The sequence below is a fragment of the Cottoperca gobio genome, chromosome 3 (assembly GCF_900634415.1).
Source record: "Cottoperca gobio chromosome 3, fCotGob3.1, whole genome shotgun sequence".
NCBI lineage: Eukaryota > Metazoa > Chordata > Actinopteri > Perciformes > Bovichtidae > Cottoperca > Cottoperca gobio.
Window position 1 is genome coordinate 17179913 of NC_041357.1, and position 16182 is coordinate 17196094.

Here is a 16182-nt window from a genome sequence, read left to right on the forward strand (position 1 = left end):
CCTCTTTCTCCCACGAGCACTTTACCCGCTGCTGGGCTGCATCGCGAGGCTGTTGAGCGTGCGCACTCACTGCGCAACACTCGTCTTCAAATGGATTATGAGGCGAAAATATTCCCTCACACCGGTGGTTATGGACGCTACAACCGCCTCGTGGTCTTATTCAGCTGGTTCCCCAACTTCGCGGTCATGTTGAATCTATTTAGCGACGTGTTTTACACTCAAATCCCAGACTCGTATCACTGCAAACCCGACCCGCAGCTTTTGCCATCCACTTTCCTCCCCAGCAACTTCTCCAGACAGGTATACCTCAGCCTCACCATCCCCTGGGTGAACGGCAGCGGTCTCAGCCACTGTGAATTGTTCAAGTATCCATCAAATTCCTCGGACTTCTCCGAAAAGGTGCCCAGGGAGAGGGTGTCCTGCACCGTAGGGTGGGAGTACGCCCATGTATCGGGGCTCCAGAGCAACTTTGTCACTGAGGTAAGAAACTAGTCATCCTGCAGGGCATCTTGCGTCTTGCTGTTCTGAGTTTGTATCCTCGTGGTTGTAAGTCACTTTGAACCGACACGTCAGATTAATTAAATTCAATGTAGTATTTCAGGTCTGTATTTGTGTTTGGCTTTAAGTTTAGTAAAGTAAAGTAGAGGACAAACTCATTTAGCCACATTTTGTTTTGGCTGAAATGAGGCTCAGTAGCTACGTCATTGCAATAATAAACAACTTTTCTGGATCCAATTCCACTGCAGGTCAGTTGATTTATCCATATGTTTTATCCACGTTTATTTACCCCATCACACGTGTCGGTACTACCATCTGTCACTATTTATATGGAGAAACAATTACCTTTGGTTGTGTAACTTTTACAACTAATTGATGTTTTTGTTTGGCCCTGCTGAACTGGATTTGTTCCAGTAAAATCAGTTTATCTCTTCTGGACGTATATGTGGTTATGAAGACGGCTGTGTTTGTGTGGCATTCAGACAATATTTGCTCAACAGTTAAAACTTTGTTGATGCCCAGAGTTTTTCACTAATGTATCTGCTGTCTGGCACTCTGTTTCCCAGGGTCACTGATAATCAGGCAGTGGGAAATGACTGCTTCCTTGACCATATAAATACGATATATTAATGTATACATTAGGATTATAAACTGAAGTATTGACTCTGAGGAAGAGTGCATAAAAAAGGGTAGTGAGGTTTACTTTTAAGATCCATTTTTTGTTTGAGAAACTGAATAAGCATCCTCTTTGATTGTCTCTTACATACTTGATATAACCAGTGTCTGAACACAGACAATGGGTTTCAATGTGATTTGTGTTTTGTTGTGTAACTACTTGTGTAAATAAGCACCAGGAATGGGTTTATCTTATCGGCCATCTGTTTTCTTGGACTTCAGCTATTCAAGGATCCATCCCAGTCTGCACATATTGATAACAAGTTCTAACAAATAGATTCAATACTTCATATAATATTCATACTCCATTCGACCCTGTGCAAACACCTCACATCTGTGTCCGTGCAGTATTTTGTAACACATTTTCAAACAACATCAGAGTATTTACTGTAGTCTCTAAACCTGGGAAGTTAGATCGGGGGCTGACAAGCAGGATAAGGTCATTATGGATAATTCCCCCACAGCTACTCCTTAGAGTATAGTCTGTGTTACATAGCCTCAAGGAAATAGATCATGGTAGTGAGGAGACATTTCCTTATTTTTCCCATATGACAAACTGTGGCGCTGGGAAGTCTGAGGACTCCATGTTCCTTCCTGAGACCCTGATCACTTCCCCAACAACAGCTTCCTCTGCCCATGACGACAGAGGAAAACTTTATTAATGGAAAAATTAAATACAGTACAATAGGGCTCATCACCTTCAAAAACAGCGGTTGGACAAAATATCACCTTAGAGTACAATAGTCCTGCACGACCAGCTGATAAAAGCTCAAAATGTGTGTTGTTGGTTTTTGTGAGAAAGAAGTGTTTACTAGCCGGATCTCTGAGGCCATTGTTTATGGTGTCGATGTTGATCTGCTTGTGGCCAATCTGCCATATGTTGTCATGTGTGTCAAAAAGGTCTTATGGCATCGATCTAACAATAAAGATGTTCTTTAAACGACAAGTGTTTTCAGACTTTCCATAGTAATGCTCACTGTCATGAAATACCTCACTGCACACAGAGTACATCGTAGAGGAGACAGGGCAAATAGAGACGGGAGTGGAGAATAATTCTTCCAGGCGGAGACTGGTACTAACCAACTGCTGGCACGCTCTACTTTGAGCACTACTCTTTTCTAATGTAATAACACTGTCAGCAGACATCTTAACTCAATTAGGGACAACATGATCTACATTCCTGCTTCGTCACACAAATCCCTGTGTTGGTGTCAAGTTATGATGAAGGCAGCACGATGGCAACAATTTGTTCATGTACCTTTTTAAGGTCTTTGAATATACGAATCCTATTTTAGAAATAAATTGAGTTAACCACATATTTATGATTTATACACTTCACTCAAAGGTTATTTGGGGAGTGCTTTATACATACTGCCAATCACATGAAGTACCCCATTTTCTGAAGCATGCCATCGAGTCCCATCATTCCAGGCAGGCACTGGTTTAAGTCTAAAATGTTACTGTATGCTTAATATGATTTTATTGTGAAGTGTGTAATAAATGTTAATATTCCATTTTTTTTCTTACTGTCAACAAATCCCACAAAAAACAACAATTATTTTATTCTACTAAGAATGTTTGCATTGCCTGTAGGTTATTCCTTTATGTAACAGACCTCCATAGTTCTTCAAAAACTATTATTAACGCATACATGAGTGACACATTCCTTCATTGCAATGAACGTGGGCATTGTAGTTTATTTTTAGATCTCATATGTCATGATGCTGCTGTAAAGACTTACTACAGAGCTGTGTATTAATCCACAGCTGAAAATAGTCCCAAGAAAACACTATTTACTTCTGTTTGAGTAACGTTTGATAAAGTGCCCAGCCATTTAAGGCAATAACTAAGCCTATTTTAATAATAATATAAGATTTAAAACTTCTTTTGGTACAATATGCCAAATTGGGGATGCCCGCGAACCATGTGTAACAGTTTTAATTAAAGCTTATGAAATGTTGTACTACAAATGTTTAACCTAATCGAATGTCAGTGCTTTCTATTGTCTTTTTTGTCCAAGTTAATAATGGGTTTTATTTTGGTCTGAGAATGTGTCAATGTACTTCTTTGTCTTTCTTTGCAGTGGAACCTGGTCTGCAGTGACTACTGGAAAATCCCTTTGCAGCATATCTGCTTCATGTCAGGATGGATTCTGGGATACGTCCTCCTTGGTACATTGTGCGACTGGTAAGTAATAATTATATTAGATATGGAACCCCAAAGTGCAATGCATTATGACATAAATAAACATGTGAATATATTGTAAAACAGATAAATGAACCAACAGTTTGTGAAATAATTGAAGAAATTATAAAATGTCAACTCATTATTATAAAGAGTGTTTTATTGGATATCATTTGTATTTCATTATAGACATTTATATTTAAAAAATCAGAGGCAATGTTAGCCGTGTTAGCTAGCTCCTGTTGGAGCGACCACAGAGAAAGACTCACTGGCATACGATGTAGTATTATGTGCAGTATAGGTATTGGAAAGCACTGTCTCTCTTTCTGATCTTCAAAGAGTTGCGTGTCTTTTTTTTGAGAAACATAAAAAAATGAATTAAAATAAAATCATAACACTGACAAAAGTAACTCTGAATTAACCAGTCTCTTCACTTTGATGTTGAGTAATAACCTAAACACACAACTTTACATAGTTAGTTAGCCAGCTAGGTATCATGTGCACCCGTGTGCAGCTTAATAAATAAAAGATGTTGGTTTTTGTGTTTCGTGTTTATTTACAGCAGCAACTATAATCAACAGAATAGCTAATATTATAATGAACTAATATTAACTAAATAAAAAGTGGGATAAAATTAAAGTGTCATTGGGAAAATGCAGACTTTTGAAAAAGTAGTTATATAACAATGCATCGAGTTTAATGTTTTAATAATTGCTTAAATGATTTCATAAATGATTGTTTCATTCATCTATTTTACACAATTTATTCATATGAATTTGATTTTATAATTGCTTATTTATTCAGTTAAAAATAAAAACAAACAAAAAATCATTTGGGGCACCATAATTGGGGATGTGATCTGATAATAATGTGACTGTGTGTGTTTTTAGGTTGGGTCGTCGGCGATGTTTCCTCCTCTCCATCAGTCTGTCCAGTCTGTTAGGGGTGGCCGTGTGTTTGTCCAACAGCGCGGAGGTGTTTCTGCTGCTGCGTCTGTCTCAGGGTGTCATGCTCGCTGGGGTGTTCATATCCTCGTACATTGCCAGTGAGTATCTTGCACACACATTCAACTCCACAATATTTTGCAGTTGAGCTTCTTGCAGCCTTATTCAGTAATGGACCTCTCCAGGGGAATGAAAAGAAAATAACTTGGCTTCCTCAGAGACAGCCGCTCACTTCTTTGTTTATTTTAGAGAGCACATTTGGATTCTTTGACTTCACTCCTCGCAGTCCTTCGCAGGCACGGTGTTATCCAAAGGTCATGTTTGTGTCAAATAGCATTTTTCCGTTTCATTTATTACTGGGATTTTAATATACATAACAAATATTGACATAAAGTAGCAAAACAGAAACAAAAGTGTAAAGAATTAAGTTAAATTAGAAAAGCCAGTGATTTAAATAAGAGGTTCCAGATGTTCACGGTTCAAGACATGCTGCTGTTTATTATGTTTAAGTGTCATTAGGGGGAAAGTCCCTCAACCTCACATGTTGTCACATGTTGTCAATATTAAAGAGTTATTTTATAAACAGAAAAACATTCAGATTGTGGGATAGGTATTTACCTCTTACCTTTCTAATGCTTCTTGTTTGTCTGTCCAAGCTGAAATTATGGAACAAATATTTGACCATATACGGGTGGTGATGGCCTAGTGGTCCAAACAGAACACCAGAAGGTTGTGAGTTCAATACCACCATTGTGCCCCTGAGCAAGGTACTCAACCCAAGTTGCTCCAGGGAGACTGTCCCTGTAGTTAGTTCACTGTAAGTCGCTCTGGGTAAGAGCGTCTGCTAAATGACCTTTGATGTAATACCCTAAAGGTCGGTAGCCTTAGCATCAGTGGCAAAACCAAACGTGATCTTTAATTGTGGCTTCAAAGAGTAAATACAGTAGGTGTGTCTATAAAAAAGATCTTGATCCCCTGTAACCTCTCCTTGTGTAAAAATCAAGTTATTGGGCACATTAGTTATCAATATTAGTTAAACAGTATATTATGTAAGGAGGGGCTGTGGAAAAACATAAGCTTATAATGTTCAGGAGATTATCTGTAATCACTTCCCATCTGCTCCTGCTGCCTTCTACTAAATCATATAATTATTCATAACTTTTATTCTTGTGTTTTATTACCTGTCTTACTCTATTTGAGCTTGTTTTTATTTCTATTCTCTTAGATATTTAATGTGCTTATTTTGCACTTAGTCTTAATGCTTTTAATGTTTTTGTAAAGCACTTTGAATTGCCTCTAAAACCAGAGGGACGCCGCATAGGACTATAACTCCGTTAGCGCTTGTAGGAACTGCACATTCCTGAGTGGGTGGTGGTGATGGTCTCATCTGAAATACACACACACACACACACACACACACACACACACACACACACACACACACACACACACACACACATGTATTTGACATGTGCACATACTCCCACGTTCCTGCAAGGTCAGCACTAGATTGAGTCCAGATTTTGTTTTTATAGGTTAGGCCTGTGTTGGGCTGGTGGGATGAGGGCCTGAGAGAAATGTTTCTCAGTGATGTCCTGCCAGTGCTGCTCCTCCACACAGAGGAGAAAACAATAGCAGGACAGAACTGAAGGCCAGGAAGTGAGCAGGAAGTAAACATCACATTTTCCTTCTCTGTCCCCTCCACAGGGAGGAAGTGGAAAGAGAATCAGAGCTCTGGGGGGAAGTTGGTCAAAGTTCAGCAGAAACTTGCACAGCTTGACACACTTCCAAACATGTTTACACATGAGCACATGATGTTAAGAGTACCTTATCTCCTAGCACCTTTATCTAGCTTGTTGTTCTAGATTCATCTTCTTTCAGATGGGACACAGATTATTTCCTTTTGCTTTGGCTAGTCTCATACAGATAGCTCACACCTCCTCTAAATACAAATACATACAGTTAGATTGCTCTATACATCAATATCACATCTTTAGGAGAACAAGAAAAACAATGTTTGGCTACTCCATTTCTTGAGTGAAAAATTAATTTTTAATTCTTTCCGTGGTCAAAAATGCTGGAAAGAAATTCCATGGCCACTATAATTTACTGTTCTGTGTTGAACTAGTTCTGCATGAGAGCAATAAACTAATCCAAATAAAAACACAAGTACAACATACTTCAAACAGTAGTTTTATGTGTGAAAGTTTCGTGTCCGGACTTTAAATGAATTGGTTTTGGACAGATGTATTAGTTTTGCTTCATCTGTGTTTTGATATCATCCGTCTGTTCCCATCACTCTCTCAGGGTTGGAGCTGTGTGACCCTCCCCATCGTCTCATCGTTGCCATGATCAGTGGCTTCTTTGCAGTGATCGCAGAGCTGCTGTTGCCGGGCATCGCTGTTTTGTGCCGCGATTGGCCAGTACTCCAGGCTGTGGCCACTTTGCCTCAGCTCCTGCTGCTTTCCTATTGGTGGTGAGTCAGGTGGCAATATTTGATCTGCAGACGTGGACTCCCCATGTGTGTATTTGATTAAGCTTTAAGGGCAGTTTATTATTCTTTAGTGGTGCTCAGTGTACCAGTCTCACGTTGATGTAAAACAACACACTCAAACAACATTCACAAGTATTATACATCAGCAAGAAGAGCTTTTAAGGTAGTGTCTCTAACTTCAGTTTGTTTTGAAGTTTATTACAGTAGTAAGCTTTGCTCTCAGTTTTGAGTTTGTGTGAGGAGCTTATAAAGCGAACACATCCTGTGCTCTGGTGTCTGAACTCACTAAGGATGTTAAATATCAGAACAATTTAGATAGCAAGGCTTTATGAATACAACCACAGGTATGATGATGCCTTCTACATATCAATGATGTCACATAATGTTGCAAAGACAACTTTTTCTTTGTTCTTGACAACAAATTGTACCAGGGGAAAAAAAAACACAATTTGCGCATGTGTTTATCTTTCAACCCCCTGTGTATGTAACAGAGAATGTTTGAGCTCTGTATCTCTCTGATGCATATATGATATGATAACAGAGTTGTTTTCCTCAGCTGTGCGTCAGTGTTTCCTGAGTCTCCTCGCTGGCTGCTGGCCACAGCTCAGATCCCCCAGGTTAAGAGAAGTCTTCAGGAATTCTCTACAAGGAACGGTGTTTGTCTGAGAGATGAAATCTACCCTGGTGAAACCCTGCTGTCAGGTATACACACACGCACACGCACACAGACAGACGCACACTGTTCTCCAAGTTTTTCTTTCTTGAAAAAAGTTTATAACAATGAATGAAATAAACCATTACAATTGTTGGGAAAACAGGCAACAAAACAAGCATTATCTTGATATAACATTACCTAACATGAGGTCTCGTTTCATTCACGTTTTTAATGAGTTACTGCTCAGGAAAAATGGTCATTCTTTCCCAAACTGTTTTAGACACAAAGTACATAATCTATCATTTAATTAGTTTCAGATCTGATCTAAAACATTCACCTTTAAGTTTGCTAGACATGTTTTGGCCTTACTGCCCGGAGGTTGTACCTGAACTAACCTCTTAAATAACCTCTTAACCTGACTGATATCATGATTTACCACATGTCATGTTTGGTAATTTATCAAATCCATACATGCAGCAAAGGGCCGCGGCTCAGAATCGGACCCCGGGCTCAGCCTTAGTACATCTCGGTATACACTGTGGTGTAACCCTGTGAGTAACTTAAGACCCGGATGGAAGGCAGTGTTTTTCTGCCTTCTCTACTTGAAAGTTTGAATCCTGTCAGAAGCTCTGCTCTGTTGCACCTGCGACCACACCCAACAGTGATGTCACAGGGTCCTGCAGTACACCTCACTGCAGCGAGCTGAAAAATGAACTCGCCACATGTATGACCATGTTCTTACGTTACCCATTAAGAGAGTGGAGGATAACTCTATATATCGTGCACATGTTATTTGAAAACTCTCATTGACTTCCCAGCCTTTTTGAATCCATATTTTGATTAACTCATTGCAATTGTAATATGCCTTATGGCAGGCATGCTGAACTTCTCCTAGCCAGAACACCTTTGGCTCTTTTGGGGATAGCTTTAATTCTTTCCAGGTATTTTTTCATCCTCTTTTTGTGTTTATAGAGATAGATTCAGTATACGGAGAAGACTGTCGACCAAGGTACTTCTCAGTTCTGGAGCTGCGTCGGACTCGTGTAATCTGGAAGAACTGCCTCATCCTCAGCTTCACGCTGTGAGTTCACCTGACTTGTCCATGAAATAGACAAGCCTTCCATTTCCTGATAAAAGCGAGATGCGTGTTGGGTTTCAGAAATGTGTACGTTCTAACTCTATCGTCTCTCCTTCAGGTTCATTGGTACAGGCATCCAGTACTGTTTCACCAGAAACCTGCACAGTTATTCCTCCAACTTCTACTTCAGCTACTTCTTCCGAGTGGTAACCGGAGCTCTGGCCTGCATCTTCATCTGCTTGTCTGTCAATCACTTTGGTCGGCGTGGTATGCTTCTGCTCTCCGCTATCATTACTGGACTGTCATCGCTGCTGCTGCTGGCCCTCACTCAGTGTATGTCACATCCACATCTTTTCTTTCCAACGATATTTGTTTTTACTTTAAATAACATTTGTGCCTCAAAATGAATCCTACGTCCAACCGTTGTTTTGTTGTGGCGATGATGAGATAATTGCAATTTATGGGCTCAGAATGCCAAGCAATAATTGTGTTGAATAATCTTAATCTGAAATATAATGAAGACTGAGATTTATTTTTGACTTTTTTCCATTGTCCAACATTTTTACAGTAAAAGAATCAGTCTGCTATTGATAAATAATTAGATTTAACGTAACTAATTAATGTTTCATGATAGACAGCTGATTTCTTTAAGGTTATTGAGGCATCACTGGGAACACTGACATTATCCTGTTCCTTGAGGTGGAACCAGTTTCAGATTTTTTTAATTCATACTCTGAAGACTACGTAACAAAGTAGATTGCTGACTGTTCATGAACTCAGAGGTTTGGTTTTTAAAACGTGTGTTAAATGTAAAATCATAAAATGGGACTGATCACCTTTGCAAGCTTAGTGATGAAGGAAACACTGTTGATCATGTTCGCATCCTGTCGGGAACCTTGACAATAGAATGAGCATACCGATATTCACATGATAAGTATATAGGTGTAGGGATCATGCCAGTTTTGGCTCCCAGGCCAGAAAATGTTTATTATTTCTGCTGTTAATGGTGCTGCAGTTATAATGTTTGCACATTAATTGAGTTGGTCTGTTGTCCTTTGTGTCAGATCTGCATGGAGGCCTGGTGTTGGTGCTCTCTGTCGTGGGTCTCCTCTTCTCTCAGGCTCTCGCCATGCTCAGTGTATTGTTTGCCTGTGAGGTGATGCCGACTGTGATTCGGTAAGTGTCTGACGATATTTTCTTTTACTTGTCAACAAATACCATGAAAAGACCAAAACGAACAATGATTTAATCCTACTTAGAAGTTCTGTATAGTGTTGTGGAAGTTTTCCTGCTTTACTCTGGAGAGATGTATATAAAGTCAAATAAATGGTGATAGAGACAGAGTTGTCTTTTTGCATTTATTTGAGATCTCAAATTGGCACCAGTTCTACAGAATACAACATAGTCTGTAGGAGGGCACAGTTTGAATGAGGATACATAGACAATTTATACACACACTTGTTTCCTTGACTTTTTAGTGACCGAGTCATAAACACAGCAGGGGACAGGGGACAAACTTCGGATGACCTATAGAACAATAAAACATCAGTCAATAGGTGATTGATCAGCACATCTGTTATTCACTGTAAACAAGCAATAAACCAAAGATGATCTCCTTTAGATGAGTTCCTTTTGATGTTTGTAAGGTCATCTCCTCCAATCTGATGAACCCAGTCCTGGGAAACTCAAACCTTTTAGCTTTGGGTATATAAACATGAACATTTGTTTCTTGGAGCAACATAGTATCCTGACCGTGTCCTTGATAACAGTTATGTAAACACTAAAACAAATGTCACACCCAAGATTCTTTCTCAGAGAGTTAATCAGTATGTAAATCTAACGAGAGAGGACCCTCTGTGTCCTGTCTTACAATGCCTCCCCCATTAAGACAAGAAAAGGCAGTTGACCCTGGCTTGCTAAGGGAATTTGTAAAGTTGTGCAAATGCATAAGAAAGAGAAATAGGCAGATCATCACTTGTAACATTATTAGAACATTATTTAAACAGTAGACATTTAAATTGCTATTACAATAGCTTATTTTGAATTAGCAGTAGTAGCGGCTAAACAATAGTCCCCTACAAATACATAGTTTACTTCTGTTTGAGTAATGTTTGCTCAAAAGCACAGTGCCCAGTTGTTTTAGAAAATGATTTAACATTAAACATTTTTGTGTTACATAACGTCTTCTGTACGAGCCAATAGTCTTGGGTTTGATTGCTACAAACATGGTAGTAAAGTTGGCAAGTATAGAGATAAACAGAAATGCCAACACAAGATATAAAGTATTGTCTGATCATTCCACCTTGATGCCTCCCCCTGTTGATTTGCGTTCTCCTTTTCCTGCTTCTCTGTCTCTGTCTCTGTGTCTGTCTGTCTCTCTCTCAGAGGTGGTTGCCTCGGCCTGGTGCTGGCAGCGGGGTGTGTTGGCATGGCCGCCTCCTCCCTCATGGAGCTCCAGAACAACAGTGGCTACTTTCTCCACCATGTCATCTTCGCTTCCTTCGCCGTCCTCTCTGTTCTCTGCATAATGCTCCTGCCTGAAAGCAAACGCAAGCCGCTCCCAGACTCGCTGAAGGAGGGCGAGAGCCAGCGGCGGCCTCCTCTCTTCCTGTCCCGGCCCGACAGGGACAACCTGCCGTTACTGTGCACTCCTTTGTCGGAGTACAACCCAGATAACTATTCCCGCTTGGTCTCTGCCACCAGGAGGATGTTGACTAAAGATAATTTGCCTTATAGGATCGCTGTGCCAACTCATCCCCCTCTGCTGTCAGACAGCGAAATGCAGGGACAAGAGAATGAGACACTGGGAGCGGTCATATCTTAACTCCTCATCCTCCTTTGAACAGACTCGGATTATCCCTCCTCCTTCTTCTAGATATACCTCTACGGACGGTCATCGTCCTTCATTTAAATATTGTCTAAGTCACTAGTTGGTCATAACTCAACTGAAGAACTGACCTCGGCTTGGATGCAGTGCACTTTAGATCGATCGCTCCAAGTCTGCCAAGTCTCTTCTTGTTATGTTTGACCTTTTAAAGCCGTTAATGTGCTGTGGCATTTTCTCACGTAGATTCCGTTAATGCACTGAAAAACAGTGGGCTTCTTTTAGCTAAAGCTTTTGGTCGTCAAAACCTTCTGTGAGGGCTAGAAAAGAGTCCCCCTTTGATCTGTTACATGGCATGTTTTGCCTTTTGTTTTGTTTTTGTAAATTCCCTTGAAACCGCTCACACTCGCATTCAAACCGAATTGTCAGTCACAATTTTCACCCGAGAAGCTCGCTCAACCGTGTGGCTACTGGCGATCATGTGAGCAGCGGTACTATGTCCATATATTAGTAACTCATGCTCTTTTCATTAAGTCCGGTTCACCATCAGTGTGTCAGCGCTGAGAGGTTCCCAGGGGCCCACAAGACAAGTTTACACTATTTTTTTGGAGTCTTGTTATACTTGTGAAGCACACAAGGGGGAGCTAAATGATGCACTGATCATTGAATATGTTGACAGTCGAAGGATATTCTTCTGGCATTTTTATTGCTTCCTTGATGGGGAAATGTTGGTGATGTGTGGGGAAAATAGCACCAGATACACACCAGATGATTGGGAGTTCTGTCTTTAGGCTGACGAGTGTGTGTACTCTATAAACCACTTTAGTTTCAAATTGTTATTTAAAGCTAAACACTGAATGATGAATCTGCAAATGTACTGACCACTGTAGTTGGCAGCCACAAAGTGGATCTGCTCTCTGTCTTATGACTATAAATTGTGTCCTTTTGTGTTATATTTGTAAAATAAATAATGAGAAAATAGTTGTTGGCCTTAACTCAAGGGCATATGATATTTTCACAATAACTGCGACCTGAGTTAATTTTTTAAAACATCTATATGTAATGTTAAACAGGGAGGACATTCTGCCTGTTAATGTCATAACGTCTTGCAAAGTGAAACTAGTTCTTTCAACACTTCTACTGAAAGGATGTTGAACTCTTCAAGGTTGCCGTGTGTAATAGGAGAAAAGCACAATACTTCAGGAGATGCCGTTTGTATTGATTCAAGCTCTTCAGTTGGTCCAAGTTGGTCAGAGAAACTTGGATTAGATTATTATTATTTTTTATCAATGTCCTAGCAAAGTGAAAACCTTAGAAACTAATAAATATCTCCTTGTTTTTATTTTAACCATCATGCCATCAAGTCACAGAACAAAATCAAGTCAAATGTGCCTTCTTACCTGATGTGTACATTACAATTACGAACATGAAAATTCCAACATTTAAATTGGTGTGTGTGTGTGTGTGTGTGTGTGTGTGTGTGTGTGTGTGTGTGTGAGAGAGAGAGTGTGTGAGAAAAGGTACTACTTTAAGAGGTATTCGTTTGTGGTGCTAAACCTAAGTTCATAAAGTTTCAGCGTTGAACACCCAAGGGGTAAAAGGACAGCACACACACACAACTTCGGGACAAAGTAGAGTAATCCTGGTGTTTCTGTCAGCATCATGATATGACATCCTTTTAAAAATGGATTTTATTAGTATACAAGGACATATTCTTGACTACATACCATCAGTTATATTGAAAAGCAGATTATAAAGCTGTTAATGTGATAAGAGCCTGGAGAGCCAGTGTGAGCAGAAGGGCCAGTGTGCTGAGTGAGTGGACGGCTCCAGCGTTCAGATAACCGTATCTTGTCCTACACGAGTTCTTCACCTCGTCATATGGAATGGGAACATCATCTGGACTCTTGCCTTTCAGACCGTCACGCACCTGACACACACAAAGATAAGACTGTCAGGCAGCAGACAGAAAAGCACTGTGACAGGTGTGTGTGTGCTCACTCACAGGGTCCACCTGCTACCAAAGCACCAGGCCCTCCATGATAAAAAAAATAAAGTATTTAAGCTGCATAACAGAGATCTAAACCTTTCAGTTGAACATTTGGATGCACCTCTTGTATACATATTGTTTTACTGCTTTTTTGACTTCTCAATTTCATGTCGTTTTTTAGCTTTATTGTTTTTATTGTTGTGGCCACTATGTACAGAAGGTATGAGAGGAATATAATGTATTGTTTACGTGGTTGTTATATTCATGCTATGTATACCTTTATATACTGATGGGTAGGTTATTCTACAACAGTCCCTCATATTGTATAAAATCATATGTAGAAGTAGAAAGTAGCATAAAATGAAAGTACAGTATTTAAGTAAATGTACTAAGCCAGACTAGACAAAGATGGATACAAGGTGTTTCAGCCTTTATCATTATAGGTATCCCGTAGTACAGACTTGAGCTAACAAATGGGAGAATTGTAATTGGGGCCCAAGGAAACTCTTGTTTTCGTGAAAACCATGTGTTGCTTCAAAGCCTCTCAAAATTGATCCCCGAGACCAGTTGATCCCAAATTTGAACCCTCACGCAGCCATCTCTTCTTGACATTTGACCTTTCCTGTTTTGTAGTCTCCAAGCCCAAATCCTAAACAACCCTGATGACATTGTTACCTTCTCAGCCTTGCTTAGGACTCGGAGCAGGTTGTTTCCCAGAGCAGCTTTGACCTCCTCATCACTCCACCCTCTCCTCAGCAGTTCAGCCACAACTTTGGGCATCTTTGACACGTCCTCCAGACCCTCTGGTAGCCTGAGAGGGAGACGTGCAGGGAAATACGATTTTACTTCAGAGAAGTTTTTGTTGTCTTTTACTGTTTAAACTTCTCTTCCTAGTGTTGAGCTCAACGTTAGAATGTTTTGTACTCACCTACTAACCCCATCGTAATCTCCACCAAAACCAACGATGCCCGCTCCGGCCACTTTCTTTATATGGTCAAAGTGATCTATGATGAAATACATCTTACTTTAAAATCAGAAATATTACCAGAAAACAACAGTCAGACATTATTACTTAGAGTCCTTCTAAGTGCTAAGAAGATGAGCCCAGTCCAGCCCATGGTAACGCACTGGAGGGGGTAATTAAGGAAGTTTTCTACATGGAAAAAATAACTGCGAGATTATAATAAAAAAAATGGTTGCATTCTTGACTAAATGGTTCCTAATTATATGTGTATTGCAATAATCTGGAGATACGATACATATCATGACACGGGTTCCAATGCGAAAATCCAAGATGATGTGATTTAAAAAAAAAATATATATATATATATATATATATATATATATATATATATATACAAATGTCAGATATAGAACATGCCGCTATATACATAAAGTCTGAGTAGTTTTCTTTTTTTATGCAACCAGAAAGGAGGGATTTGCATTCATCACACACCCTGTGACATCTAACTTCATCGCTTTACTTTGAGAGGGCACATATCTTTGCCAATGAAATAAAGTATTAGTAATTGAGGTAATCTTTGTATGTAAACTATTAATAAAAAATGGATAGAGTATCACAAAACATAATACGATACTGTATCGTTATTTCCTTACACCCCTAGATCTGAGTGATGCTGAAACCTCTCCTGTGGATCTTTTTATTATTTGAGAATGGGAACTATGTATGAACATTGAGAAGATGCCGAAATGCATGGACTGCTACCGAAGACATTTAACCAGGTTTACAGAGATTGACATGGTCATGACAGCAGTTTACCGGTAACATGTGAGAGGTTGGCGGTCTTGCCGCAGGTCACATAGTCGTTGTAGAAGTTCACCATGACGATTCCTCCTGTCTCGTTCTGGAGACACAGATAGGATGTTACATGACAGTGAGCACTAACTGACCTAGAAACTCTAATCTATAAGATGGAGCTGTATCATTTCTGCTTTGTTGGGCAGGGGACACTCTGTAGAAACTGGAAGTGCAGAACAGGAACATGGTGACCGTGACCTGGGCCATGACATGCATTAAGACAACAATCCAAATATACGAGGGTATTGACCTTCTGTTGTTTAATCCAATAAACCTCTTGGTTACAAAGGAATTGCTCTTTATCTGTTTTCTATTTTATAGTGCTGCAACCATAACCCTTTTCTTATTTACTATTTTATTGCCTTCAAACCAGGAAACTTCACATTATTGCTGTCAGATGAAATATACACAAGGTGGCAATTTATAACCACTTTTAGCCCTTTGGTACTATAAAGAGCTTTTACGTGTGTTATCTGAGATACTAAGCCGTAAAGGCAGGAAATGTTTTCAAAGCCTTCAATAGGCATTGTACTGCAGTCAAGCTGTCTTCTGCTTTTTCATATTCAAACCACTTCCAATATCGGCAGTGGAAAGTAGCTCCATAACATTTAGTCTCGTACTAAGTCATTTTCATTTTATACTTCTTCATACCAAAGTTATGATAGTTTTGAATTTTCAATTAGTTTTTGTTTTAGTTTAAGTTTAAGTTAGTGTGTGTGTGTGTGCTAGTTTTATGTTTAGTTTCAGTTTTTCAGGTTTCGTTTTAATATATTAAGTTTTTGTTTGTTTTTGTTAGGTCCACGTATAATGTCTCAGAAATATGTATTTACACATATACGAACTGTGTAGAAATGGCAGTAATGTCTAAAACTTTTGATTTGGGAATCAACTAGAGAACTCTTTCACTAGCACACTCTAGTCACCGGCAATTTCATCCCGACCATAAGTCCCATTAGACCTGAGCTAAATAGCTTAGTTAAATGGCATTAAATCTCTTAAAATATTGAAATAATGGTCTTGT

At 39.5% G+C, this 16182-nt stretch overlaps 2 protein-coding genes across 2 annotated transcripts in view; one reads left to right on the forward strand and one right to left on the reverse strand.

Annotated features, from left to right (window-relative positions):
* On the forward strand, positions 1-12382 carry slc22a31 (solute carrier family 22 member 31). Its single transcript, XM_029462775.1, has 9 exons — positions 1-480; positions 3257-3360; positions 4248-4402; positions 6609-6777; positions 7352-7497; positions 8423-8531; positions 8647-8861; positions 9593-9704; positions 10914-12382. The coding sequence occupies exons 1-9, from the start codon at positions 91-93 to the stop codon at positions 11350-11352; spliced, it is 1839 nt and encodes a 612-aa protein (XP_029318635.1). The 5' UTR covers positions 1-90; the 3' UTR covers positions 11353-12382.
* Positions 12383-12850: 468 nt separating this feature from the next.
* Positions 12851-16182, reverse strand: part of dpep1 (dipeptidase 1) — a 7210-nt gene continuing 3878 nt past the window's right edge. Inside the window, exons 7-10 of the mRNA XM_029462789.1 lie at positions 15123-15207; positions 14271-14346; positions 14018-14153; positions 12851-13282 (exon numbers count right to left, since the gene is read on the reverse strand). Of these exons, the coding sequence (XP_029318649.1) occupies positions 13103-13282; positions 14018-14153; positions 14271-14346; positions 15123-15207 (477 nt within the window). The 3' untranslated portion in view covers positions 12851-13102. The remainder of the gene's footprint in view (positions 13283-14017; positions 14154-14270; positions 14347-15122; positions 15208-16182) is intronic.

Bases quoted from the DNA above. Each gene is read 5' to 3' on its own strand.
- slc22a31 (XM_029462775.1), top strand. From the start codon at position 91: ATGGATTATGAGGCGAAAATATTCCCTCACACCGGTGGTTATGGACGC. The intron at 481-3,256 runs GTAAGAAACTAG...CTTTCTTTGCAG, and splicing joins AGAGCAACTTTGTCACTGAG to TGGAACCTGGTCTGCAGTGA. The intron at 7,498-8,422 runs GTATACACACAC...TTGTGTTTATAG, and splicing joins TGGTGAAACCCTGCTGTCAG to AGATAGATTCAGTATACGGA.